This window comes from Schistocerca americana, chromosome 1 (assembly GCF_021461395.2).
Source record: "Schistocerca americana isolate TAMUIC-IGC-003095 chromosome 1, iqSchAmer2.1, whole genome shotgun sequence".
Classification (NCBI taxonomy): domain Eukaryota; kingdom Metazoa; phylum Arthropoda; class Insecta; order Orthoptera; family Acrididae; genus Schistocerca; species Schistocerca americana.
The window spans coordinates 1055654842-1055668509 of NC_060119.1; the positions used below are offsets into that span (position 1 = coordinate 1055654842).

At 39.9% G+C, this 13668-nt stretch overlaps 1 protein-coding gene across 1 annotated transcript in view; it reads left to right on the forward strand.

Moving 5' to 3' along the window:
* The window catches only part of LOC124596266 (polycystin-2-like), a 48470-nt gene that overhangs the window by 3515 nt on the left and 31287 nt on the right, over positions 1 to 13668 (forward strand). Inside the window, exon 2 of the mRNA XM_047135345.1 lies at positions 13221 to 13310. Within this exon, the coding sequence (XP_046991301.1) occupies positions 13221 to 13310 (90 nt within the window). The remainder of the gene's footprint in view (positions 1 to 13220; positions 13311 to 13668) is intronic.

Genomic DNA, 13668 nt, shown 5'->3' on the forward strand with positions numbered 1-13668 from the left:
ATAAGCACATAATGGTTTCCCTCTTGCACGGTTTACGTATCTACGTACACAATATGAACCAGTACCGATCGGTGTACACCCGTCAGGTTGTCTTATTTATCCTGCACACCCAAAATAAGGTTTATCTAATGCATTATATGACCCATTGTGCCTGTCGCGCAGGTCCTGGCTCTACCTGGTCAAGTGTCCAATGTAGTTCCCACTACTGCCACAGTTACCACTTCGCCTTGTTTATGATTTGCGACCCATGCAAACTCCTGTACTCCACCACCCTCCGAGCATCCCATTTGTTGTTGCTTTGGCGTGCAGTACACTGCTTGCCAGTGTAGTTGTGCATCAGAGTAATCTAGTGACGGCACGGAGGTAGTACACATTGGGAATAAATGTTGTGTTGTGGAACTTATACTGTACATTATAATGTACACGCATGAAAATATGGTAGAAGTGCTGCTGATCTATGGAGAATGTACGTTGACGGGAAATACGTTATGAGATTGCTTGTTTGTTGATAGTACTGTTAGCGAACATTATGATTATTAAGTTAATATGTCTGTTTTCTACCCTACTCTACATACCTGTACTGTACCCTGTTGTAGGTGGACGAAATGCTGTTCAGGCAGAACTACTGTACAGAAGACAATTCCCTGACAAGCCATCGCCTTCGCGCCGGATGTTTGGTCGTCTCACATCTCGTCTATGTGAAACGGGAAGCTTAAATCCAAGACCTCGATATCATCCTAGAACACGCACAGATGAACGTGCTGAAGTTGCTGTGCTCGCTACCATAGCTGTGAATCCTCAAATCAGCACACGGCAAATTGAACGTGAAGTTGGTGTGTCGAAATCAAGTGCACAGCGTATTCTTAAACATCATAAATTTCATCCTTACCATGTTCATTTACACCAGGATCTTCATGGAAATGACTTCTGCAACAGGGTAACATTTTGTCGGTGGGCTCAGCAAAAACTTCTGACTAATCCAAATTTTTTTGCAGATGTTCTCTTTACCGATGAGGCATCATTTTCCAACAAAGGAATTGTCAATATGAGGAATATGCATTATTGGTCCGCAGACAATCCAAAATGGCTGTGTCAGGTAGAGCATCAACGTCCGTGGAAAGTTAATGTTTGGTGTGGGATTATTGGAGATACCATTATCGGACCTTTCTTTATAAATGGTATCCAAAATGGCAGACAATACTCCAGATTTATACGACACAATCGTCCTGTTCTCTTGGACACCGTACCTCTGAACCGGAGAATGGTCATGTGGTATCAGCATGACGGATGCCCTGCACATAACGCCTTACAAGCACGACTTCTGAACCGTAAGTTCCCTGGTAGGTGGATTGGACGAGGTGGCCCAATTAGGTGACCTGCCCGATCTCTGGACCTTACACCGCTGGATTATTGTCTTTGGGGAGCAGTGAAGGATGCTGTTTACCAACATGAAACAACAACACCAGAGGACATAAAGCAACGCATTATTGATGCTTGTACAGCCATCAAAGAGGAAACAGTAGCACGAAGTAGGGCATACTTCATCCGCAGAGTGACCCTACGTATGCAAGCCAATGGGCATCACTTTGAGCAAGAGATGTGAACGCTATGTTTAGTATGTAGTGCTGGTATCACAGTGGAAGTTTCTACAAAGGGCCATTTTACCCAGTGATGTTAAGAAACATTTGTTTGCAACAGTTTGTCATTTAACGCATTAGATAAACACAACATTGATAATTATGTGATAATAAAACTAATTGGTTAAACATGTTTACATTCATCTTCTGTGTTCTACCTGGACTTACCAAATCAAAACATTTTTACCTAAACAACGGTAAAACTTTTAGTCCACTTGTTCGTTTCACTAAAACCATCAACATGAATTTTACTATTACGAGTGAATGATTAACTGTCACTTGCGCTAGATCTACAGTAAAGTAAAGTTTAACATTGAATGGCATTACCTTTTTAGTAATGGATTAACGATAAGCGAAGTTAACTTTGTGACTAACGTTGCGGTACACAGATATGTTACAGAACCGCATCACTCCTAGCCTATGGGATAAATACCTGCTGGAATGTACGACGTTAATGCAGGATGGCAGCAGACCGTATTATTCGTTTCAGACCTCTTGATAAGTATAGAAGTGTGATTGCGCATGTCAATCACATCGCGATTACGGGCAGCATGGGGTTCACGCCTGAGCCTCAGGACATGCGCTAGCAGCGCATGTCGGGTGTTTCAAGCGTCAACTTCGCGTCTTAATATCTCGGGATAAATGGGAATATTGCGATGCAATCAACGCCATTGTGTATGTGCTTTGTCATGCTATGGATTGGTGAAGAAAAAATATGGGAGGTCCATTTAAAAAAACATAAGTTTTGTGTTAAAAACACATGTGCTTTCATTTTAGAATGTTCCCAAATATGTACATTCATGGGCCCCAGCCCTACATTGATATCGGTGAAAGTCGTTTTCCAATAGCTGTTATTGTTCCAGAGATATTTTGGGTGGACAAGATAGCTGGGACACCCTGTATAATGGCAGTCAATGGTATCAATGTTAGCGTTCAAATGCCCATGACCCACACTGGTAGTGAAACTGTGAGCAATGAAGCAAAAGTACACATACTGGTCCCCACATTCAAATGTTCCTTAACAAAGGAAGCTCCAGGAGTACACTCTATTTGAATTCTAACACCACTACAAATATGAGTGATACATATATTAGTCGCATTGAGAAATGGTTAAAATCATTGAAATCGAACAAGGCCACAGGGCACCAAGGAATCTTCATTTATTTTATTATCACATTCTGTAGGACCATGTGAGCTGAAGCTACTTGCTCATACAATGAGTTAGTACATAGTTTACAGGATGCTGATACGAAAATTTATAAACAAAGAGCAATAAAACATAAAAACAAGGTGTACCATAATAAATAACACATTTCAGAGAAAAGTTCTCATCTACTCTGAAGAACTCCTGTACAGAACAGAAGGCAGGGACCACAAAGAAACTTTTCAACTTGGGTTTGAGTACTATGGGTTTATCATGCAACGTTTTCAGTTCTACTGGCAGCCTACTGAAAATGAATCCTGCTGAATAGTGCACACCTTTCCATACAATGCTTAAGGAAGTGTTATGCAAGTGTATATCATTTTTTGTACTTAATTTTTCAGTGCAGTGTTCATTGAATGAATATTGCAGTTTTTTTCTGAATGAGTCAGTGTTGTCAACAACAAGTCCCATGATGGAATACGTGTAGTGGGACAGCAGAGGTAGAATTCTCAGCACCTGAACAACAGCCTACACAAAGTTCGTGAACTGATAGTGCAGATTAGTCTGACTGCTCACTTCTGGGCGGAGTGCGTGCACAGGTCAGGTGAATGAGCAATCCACTTGATCTTCCCAAAGCCAGAAATGACTTTGCTGGGAAACATTTCATTCGGGGCTCCCGTGGAAGGAAGTGTAGTATGGGACACAGAAATGTTTGAAACATGACTGTGTAACGCTCAGAATTTGCTTTTACAGTATGGCCCTGATTTTCAGAAAAATTCAGACAGTAATGCACTTGAAGATATACTGTCACTTTTGCACTTTGCGTAGGATGCTCCAGTAATTCACATGGGTTGTGTGCAGCCCAGAACTGACAGTTCTGTTTGTTTACATACCCAGAACAGTGGAAAAGGGTCTCATCTGACAGTAATCTCTTCATAGTGTACTCTGAAACTTACAGAAGCTCCTAGGACTTATTGCAAAATTGAAGTCTCATCACATTGTCCCTCTCAGTAAGCTTGTGGACATCTTGGATCTTGTACACACGATAGTGAAAATATTTAGGCAGGATATGGTGAACTCTGGTATCTGTCAATCCAAGTGAGCTCCCTGCCGCCGTTGGATAAGCAGCAGCCAGCAGCAAGACGCCCTCTTAGCTCACTTATTTGTTTCATAGTTTAATTCTCAATTTCTTTGCGTGTTTTTGGGTACTTGCATAGTTTAATACACAAATTTCGGGCGTATTATAGTTCAACCTGCATTATCCTGAGGACAAACACACACACCCATGCCAGAGGGAAGACTCGAACCTCTGCCGGGACCAGCCACACAGTCCATGACTGCACGTATTATAGTATTTGAGAGTTGCAGCATTGCGTTTTACTACCCGTATAGTTTAAATTTGTGTAGTCGTCGGTCATGTGTTTGTTTTGAATGGCTTGTGAGATAAAAGAGGAAAAAAATTGTTAGGGATGGATAGGGACTGCACCTGTTGTGTACGGATTCATGGGGAATCGGCCACCGTGTTGCCCATGGCCAACAGGCTCCAGGCTGTTGCCCTGGGCTATGGTGACATTAGGACGCCATAGGCGAGCGCTTTGGCGCCTCTGGAACCTGTAGAATCGCCTGGGATCTCTGATGCCACTGCGCCCTCGGATTCGGACGTGCCTGCTGGCCGACACTTGACTGATGGAGATTGGTGAAATGTGGCGGGGTCACGAATCCCTGGGTGGAAGGCGAAAGTTGGTGCTGGCTGCAAGGCTGTATCCTTATGCCTCCGTAACAGGTTTGAGGTACTGCCCACTGCTGAAAGCACTTCTGAGCCAGAAAGGGCGGCCTCACCTGTGGACAGTCTTCCTGAGAGGTCCAGACAAGTGCAGAGGGTGGGATTCCTTGTAATTGGAAGCTCCACTGTTAGGCGGGTGATGGAGCCCCTTAGGAATATGGCAGCTAAGGACGGGAACAAAGCCATTGTGCACTCCGTGTGCATATTGGGGGGAGTCAGTCATCCAAGATGTCGAAAGGGTCCTTCCGGACACCATGAAGGGTACAGGGTACAGCCAACTGCAGGTAGTGGCTCATGTTGGCACTAATGACGTGTGTCACTATGGATCTAAAGAGATTCTCTCTGGCTTCTGGTGGCTATCTGAGTTGGTGAAGGCTGCCAGTCTTGCTAGCGAGATGAAGGCAGAGCTCACCATATGCAGCATTGTCGACAGGACCGATTGCGGACCTTTGGTACAGAGCCGAGTGGAGGGTCTGAATCAGAGGCTCAGACGGTTCTGCGACCGTGTAGGCTGCAGATTCCTTGACTTGCGCCACAGGGTGGTGGGGTTTTGGGTTCCGCTAAATAGGTCAGGTGTCCAGTACACACAGAAGGCGGCCACATGTGTAGCAGAGGCTGTGTGGCATGGACTGGGCGGTTTTTTAGGTTAGACAGTTTCGGGAAAGATAAAAAATGGCTCCAGTTTCAAAAGGTACAGGGCAAAGAAACGACGAGAATCGTCCAAGCACCAGTCGGTATTGTAATCATAAATTGTCGTAGCTGTGTTGGAAAAGTACCAGAGCTTCAAGCACTGATGGAAAGCACTGAAGCTGAAATCTTTATAGGCACAGAAAACTGGCTAAAGCTAGAGATAAATTCTGCCCAAATTTTTATAGAGTCGCAAACCATGTTCAGGAAGGATGGATTAAATAAAGTAGGTGGTGGTGTGTTTGTGTCTGTTGGTTGCAGTTTATCTTGAGTGAAGTTGAAATAGATAGTTCCTGCGAATTACTATTGGTGGAGGTTATACTCAACAGCCATACAAAAATAATAATTGGCTCCTTCTACCGACCCCGACCCCCCCCTCCCCCCCCGCCCCACTCAGATGATATAATAGCTGAACGGTTCAAAGAAAACTTGAATCTCATTACAAGTAAGTACCCCGCTCTTACAGTTATAATTGGTGGAGACTTCAATCTACCCTGGTGAAAATACATGTTCAAAGCCGGTGGTAAACAGAAAACATCTTCCGAAATTGTACTAAATTCTTTCTCTGAGAATTGCTTTGAACAATTAGTTCATGAGCCCTCACGAATTGTAAATGGTTGCAAAAATGCACTTGACCTCTTAGCCACAAATAATCCTGATCTAATAGAGAGCGTCATGATGGATACAGGGATTTGTGAACACATGGTCATTGCAGCAAGGCTCAAAACCATATTAACCAAAACCACTATAAATAAATGCAAAATATATCTATTTAAAACAGCAGATAAAAATTTGCTTGATGCGTTCCTAAGAGAGAGTCTCCATGCCTTTCAAGCTAATTATGTAAGTGTAGACCAGATATGGGTCAAATTCAAAGATACAGTATCGACAGCAATAGATAGATTCATACCGCATAAGTTAATAAGAGATGGGACTGATCCACCACGGTACACAAAACACCTCAGAACACTGTTGCAGAAGCAACAAAAAAAGCATGCCAAATTCAGAAGAATGCAAAATCCCCAAAACTGGTTAAGTTTCACGGAAGCTCGAAATTTAGTGCGGACGTCAATGTGAGATGCTTTTAATAGTTTCTACAATGAAACATTGTCTCAAAATATGGTAGGTAACCCAAAGAGATTCTGATCGTATGTAAAGTACACCAGTGGCAAAAAACAGTCAATATCGTCACTGTGCAATAGCGATGGAAATGTTACCGGTGATGGTGTAACTAAAGCGGAGTTACTAAATATGGTTTTTCGTAATTCCTTCACAAAAGAAGAAGAAGTAAATATTCCAGAATTCGAAACCAGAACAGCTGTTAGCATGAGTGACATAAAAGTAGATATCTTAGATGTTGCGGAACAACTTAAATCACTTAAGAAAGGCAAGTCTCCCGGTCCAGATGGTATACCAATCATGTTCCTTTCAGGGTATGCAGACACAATAGCGCCTTTCTTAGCAATCATATACAACCGCTCACTTGACGAAAGGTCTGCTCCTAAAGACTGGAAAGTAGCCCAGGTCACACCAATATTCAAGAAAAGAAATAGGAGTAACCGATTGAATTACAGACCCATATCACTAACTTCAATTTGCAGTGGAATTTTGGAGCACATATTGTACTCGAACATTAAGAATCACCTTGAAGAAAATGACTTATTGATACATAACCAACATGGATTCAGAAAATATCGTTCTTGTGCAACACAGCTAGCTCTTTATTCCCATGAAGTAATGAGTGCTGTCGACAAGGGATCTCAGATCGATTCCATATTCCTAGATTTCCAGAAGGCTTTTGATACCGTTCCTCACAAGCAACTATTAATCAGATTGCGTACATATGGAGTATTGTCTCAGTTGTGGGACTGGATTAGTGATTTCCTCTCAGAGAGGTCACAGTTCATAGTGATAGACGGTAAAACATCGAGTAGAACAGAAGTGATACCTGGCTTTCCGCAAGGTAGTGTCATAGGCCCTCTACTGATCCTGATTTACATAAATGATCTAGGTGATAATCTGAGCAGCCCCCTTAGATTGTTTGCAGATGCTGCTGTAATTTACCATCTAGTAAAATCATCAGATGATCAGTTTCAATTACAAAATGATCTAGAGAGAATTTCTGTATGGTGCAAAAAGTGGCAATTGGCATTAAACAAAGAAAAGTGCGAGTTCATCCACATGGGTACTAAAAGAAATCTGATAAATTTTGGGTATACGATAAATCGCACAGATCTGAGGGCTGTCAGTTCGACTAAATACCTAGGAATTACAATTACGAGCAACTTAAATTAGAAAGACCACATAGATAATATTGTGGGGAAGGTGAAACAAAGACTGCGCCTAGTTGGCAGAACACTTAGAAGATGCGACAAACCCACTAAACAGACAGCCTACGTTACACCTGTCCGTCCTCTGCTGGAGTATTGCTGCGCAGTATGGAATTCTTACCAGGTAGGATTGATGGAGGACATTGAAAAATTGCAAAGAAGGGCAGCTCGTTTCGTGTTATCATGCAATAGGGGTGAGAGTGTCACTGATACGATAAGCGAGTTGGGGTGGCAGTCACTGAAACATAGGCGGTTTTCTTTGCAGTGAGATCTATTTATGAAATTTCAATCACTAACTTTCTCTTCCAAATGCGAAAATATTTTGTTGACACTCACCTACACAGGGAGAAATGATCATCATAATAAAATAAGAGAAATCAGAGCTCTAACGGAAAGATTTAGGTGTTCCTTTTTCCCACGCGCTATTTGAGCGTGGAGTGGTAAAGAAGTAGTATGAAAACGGTTTGATGAACCCTCTGCCAGGCACTTGAGTGTGAATTTCAGAGTAACCATGTAGATGTAGATGCGACAGCTTAAAGCCAAGCTGACCATTGAGGACTATGCAAAATCGCATCCTGTACACGATTCATGTTTTCCGGTTTATGCACTGAAGGAGGTCAACTTGTAAACTCCTGTACCAACGCGATGCAGTGTTCCACAGATCAGTGTTCCAGCTCAAGTAAACTCCAGATAATAGTGCCCATAATAGCGCATGGTATTACAGCAGTGCTTAGTGAGTGTCCCGTGAATCAAAGTTCTGTAAGTTGTTTCTGTTGCACCCTGTATAACATGATATGAGATAATAGAGTGAAAGTAAGTAAAGTGAACAAAGCCTCATGTTGTAGTATCAAACACAGTGGAGGTCATTGTTATTGCAAAGACAGAAGCTCATTTTCTGCACATCATCTTGAATGCAATAAGGCCTTACATCTACCCTCTGTCCTAAGAATTTAAAATGGTTAACTTAACTGTCTGTTTGGCCACCTTTGGACAGTAAAATTTTGCTTTTAGAAATTCTATATAGAATTTTGGAATGATCTGGGCCCCCATTTTACCCATGATAAACCATACATCCCTTGAACAAAAACCTGTGGCCAGTAGTTGGAAGAGCACACAGGTCACACCCATCTACAGAAAGAGTAGCACAAATGATCCACAAAACTACCATTCTGTATCATTGACATCCGTGTATTGCAGAATGTTAGAACATATTCTGAGCTCAATGTAATGAGCTTGATGCACAGCAGAATCACAACAATAATTTGCCATTTGTCTGTGGAAAAAGAAAACTCATAATGGCTTGGTAGTTCTGCATTCAATTTAACATGACAGAGCTATTGTTGTGTATCAGAAGAACCAGCCACGCTATATTGTAGATGTGTACATCTTTACTTAATCACAAACACAATAGTGGAAAAAGTACAATTTTCTGCGCTAGAAGAAAAGGAAGAAAGAATGAATTTTCAATGTGGAAAGAATGTGCTCTCCAAGATTAGGGCCTCCTTATAGTCTATAGGTGTTAACAGCACTACACAGAGCTATGAATTCTGCATTCCAGTTGGCATACTACTCAACAGTGACATGCTGGAGGGACGGGGTTACCTTGTTGGAGTCCTAGCCTACTAAATGTTCATTCTACCAGCCAACTTGAGATAGCATTTTGGAGGTTTCTTACATTCGACTAGTCCTATTTTGGCCCTGGGCAACGCTTTACCTAATCAACCCCAAAAATATGGCTTTCAAAACACATTTTCTTCACCTCCGGTTATGCCTGCCAACACTAAAAAACATAAATCATGAAAGCATTCCAGTAAATCCATTGAACAGAAATGAAATTTTATAACCAAACAAAGGTATGTATAACAGATAACATCAAAGTTGAAAAGCCATTTTTAAAGCATTTCCCCCAAGCGTCCTCTTCAAGGGGTATTAATGTAGTGGCATTTTTGTTGATATCCTGCAGGATTTTCTCAGTAATGCTGACTACTTTGACAATTTCTGAATTTTAATTTCAACCTAATGTTATGGGAGAATGAATAAATGTTTTTGACAATATTTTTTAGCTATTTTCTTACCTTTTTCCTTGGATACCTACCCTGGATTTAATCATATATGGGTGTGATTTCAGACCAATGAATAAAAAAATGGCATCCACATTTTCATTAATAACATAAAAAATATGCTTTGCATATACAATTGAAATATACTTATCATTTTGTACCAAAGTAATCTACACGAAACCAAATAGATAACTAGCAGGATTTTGAGATACAAAAAGTTTTGTGTAGACCTACTTATTTATTTTCATATTTAATTCATGGTGCATAACACATTTTCAAACTCATCAAATCTTTTATAGCAAAACTCACAATATTGTTTCTTGCCCCCCTCTTGAAACATTTTCTGCAGACATTCATTGCAGGGTCCAAATGCAGTGGGCATTCCGTAGTGTTCAATCGTGGTGTTATAACAGTTCTTGATATATATGTTACTGTAATGACCTCCATTTTATTTGAATTAGGAAGAAAAATTAGGGTGTTTATAAATGAATATTGGGGTTTTAACACTTTATAATATCTATTGCATTAAACTTACAGTTATAAATGATATGTCGAATGAAAAAGCAACTCAAACAGTTTTACCAAGAACCTTATAAATGTTCAATGTGAGCACTGGCATAGCGAAGTATGTGATTGGTTCAACTTCACTGTACCCAAGCGCTGAATAGGCCGCAAGGAGCCCAATGACAGGGCTTGCTTTGTGTGGCCTCCACGTTCACCCGACGGAATGCCATGTGATTTTCTTCCTTTGGGGCGTCATCAAGGATCGCGTGTATGTGCCTTCACTACCAGCAGATGTCCCTGAATTAAGAAACTGGATAGAAGCAGCTGTTGCTACAATCACTGAAGACACACTTATCAACATTTTGGAACTCAGCTATAGACTTGATGTGTGCTGAGCTACAAATGGTGCTCACATTGAACATTTATAAGGTTCTTGGTAAAACTGTGTGAGTTGCTCTTTCATTTGACATATCATTTATAACCGTAAGTTTAATACAATAAATATTATAAAGTGTTAAAACCCAGATATTCATTTATAAACACCCTGTAGTTTACCAATACAAAATAATAAATATAATCTTGGGTGTGCATATTGAACAAAACTTAAACTGGAAGAGTCATATAGTAAACTTGCCAATATGTTTAAGTTCAGCTACTTTTCCATTAAAACAATTGCCCAATTTGGGAACATACAAGTCATTAATTTAATATATTTTGAATATTTTCATCACCCACCATGTTAGCCGAGAGTGCTAATCCGCTGCTTCCTGGACTCGGGTAGGTGTGCCAGCCCCGGATCGAATCTGCCCAGTGGGTTACCGACGTCGGCCGGTGTGCTGGCCAGCCTGGATGTGGTTTTTAGGTGGTTTTCCACATCCCACTAGATGAATACCAGGCTGCTCCCCATGTTCCACCTCAGTTGCACGACTCTCAGACATCCGAAGACATTCAGACTATTCCATGAATTATACTAGACACAGGCAGTGGGGTACACAAATTCCGTCCTGGGGGTATGGGGTGGCGGGTTGACAAGCATCCAGTCACCCCTTAAAATTCACCTAGCCATGCCGGCCCTGCGAAACCACGGGACAGGGCATCAGCAAATGAAAGATTTTCATCCAGTGCTGTCCATTGGGTTGGTATTCTTGGGTAACTCCTCACTTAGGCAAAAAATATTCCTTGTATGAAAGACTACCCACTTAACATGAGAATTAATCACAGCCTCACAATACACAGAGTCATACACAGCTATAAAACTCTCTGATAATATGCCCATTGAAAGAAAATGTCTGACAGATGCTAGTAGTGTATTTGAATTTAGATTATAATTGTTTCTCCATAACAACTCCTTCTATACTATACAGAAATTCCTGATTGTATGTAATTAATCTATTATAAACATGAAAATTACCAACACATAGCCATCCAAAAATTATTGCCCCCTGTCTCTGCAATCAATTTTTTCAACCAAGATGTTCCTCATCATAATATTTACTGTGAATATGATCTATAGAACATGGAGCTAACTAAATATCTATCTACATAAGCCAGTTTCAAAGTTAGAAAAAGTTATGGGCATATCACCTACATCAAGACTATATCTAGTAAAGCACTGTGTTGGTCAAACTAACCTTTAGGTTGTGGATGGCTGTACTTTACTTATACTCTTCTACAAAGTTTACATTTATTTTCCTTTATCAAGTCCTGTCTGTTTAAATAGCTCTGGAACATATATATACAATTTTCTTTCAATTTTTATATGATTAGCTGCACATGTACACAATCCTGTGAGCAGTTGATACCATCTGTAACATCCATGAGCTATTAATTCCCCAGCTGATGGAAAATTTTGCATTGCTTTTTGTTTAAACTCCTCTAAGCCACTATAGCATATAATGAAACAACTGAAGGAATAAAGTGATATTCTGCCAACAGTACTGTCAAACAATATTTTCATTGTGTCTGTCTGCAACTCAGTGTCCTATATTTACAGTTAGTAGCAATCTATCCTTTTCATAATATTATTGATATTTCAAGCTGGATTTTCCACTGTTTGATTTTGTTCTGTCATTGGTGTTTGACGTGAAGAAGGAAGAGGGAGAAACTGGCTTAGCTATTCTGGAGAAACTGTTTTGAGATTCACACAAAAATCACTATCATTATTACATGAACTCAGCGCCTACAGAGGACCTAACATCATTTTATAGTTGCAGGCATTATTTGTTCTTTTGGCAAAGACATTTGTGAACATTAGAAAGCAAAAACTTAGCTCTTCTGTCTATATTAATCTACCATATTGTTCACACTGAAACAGATTTATAGCTCAGTGAAACCACTGACAAATTAAAATCTTACTCCATGCATAGACTTGAGGTATATGGATCTAAGTCACTTGAATAGAAACAGTATGAAAAATACTATGACATATCTGATGAGACTGAAAGGACCTGCATAAGTTGTCTGTGATCACTTAGTTATTTGATTACCTAGCTCTTCATTAAAACTCATAAGTTTCATGAGCTACATTATTGTTGAATCTCCATAACCATACAAATGTAGCATTGTATTTATAATATTCTCTTACTGATTATTTCACAAGAGAAATATTTTAATTTAGAAAACTTCTGTAATTGATTCATTTTCTGCTAGATTATTTTAACAGAAAGAAGCATGTTCACTTCCTCATTATGCAAGGAATTGGTGTAGGCCTAAATAATGTATTTAATAATTTATTTCACTTTTTTATACAGCTGTCATACATCTCCATTGCCTACAGCTTGCATAAACTTGTCATCACAAGAGGTGTGTTGGAAAAATTAATAGAAAATACAACTGAATACTCAAATTTAGAGTATATAGCATTATGGGAAAAACAGTGTAATGCTGTAGCTGCCTTTCTTGTTTTCTTCATCTGGATAAAAGTATTGAAGTATATTAACATAACCCATACAACAGCTCAACTCAATGAAGCACTTAGACGGGTACTGTAAAGCCTTCACATGCCATTTCCTGATAAATAAATATTATAATTTTTAATTACTGAGCTAACAAAACAATATAATCTTTCCTTTTCAGTGTGCTAAAGATCTTGCTGCTTTTGGATTACTGTTTTTCATTGCTATTTGTGCATATGCCCAACTGGGATATAGCCTTTTTGGAACAAAGGTAAGTTGTAAAATAAAAGTATTCAGCTATCATTATACAGGAATCCCAGCACACTCTTTTCTTCTGAAATTATATGCCATTCAGACTTGCAGCCATAATGTCTGAGATAGGTCCAGAAGAAAATATTTGCAAAACAACAAATAAAACTACAAATTTTGACTCTTTATTTTTCTCATCACATTAGTTCAACATTTTTGGGTCAATATTGTTTGGTTATCATCAATTTTATTGTGCTGCACTGGACATATGTGCTTCCTACACATGCATCTCCAAAGCAAGATGTGGCTGCCAGTTAAATACTGTAAGGTGGTTGTTGGCACTTTTTATTGTAACACTGTGAATGAATTAAGGTGTAAGA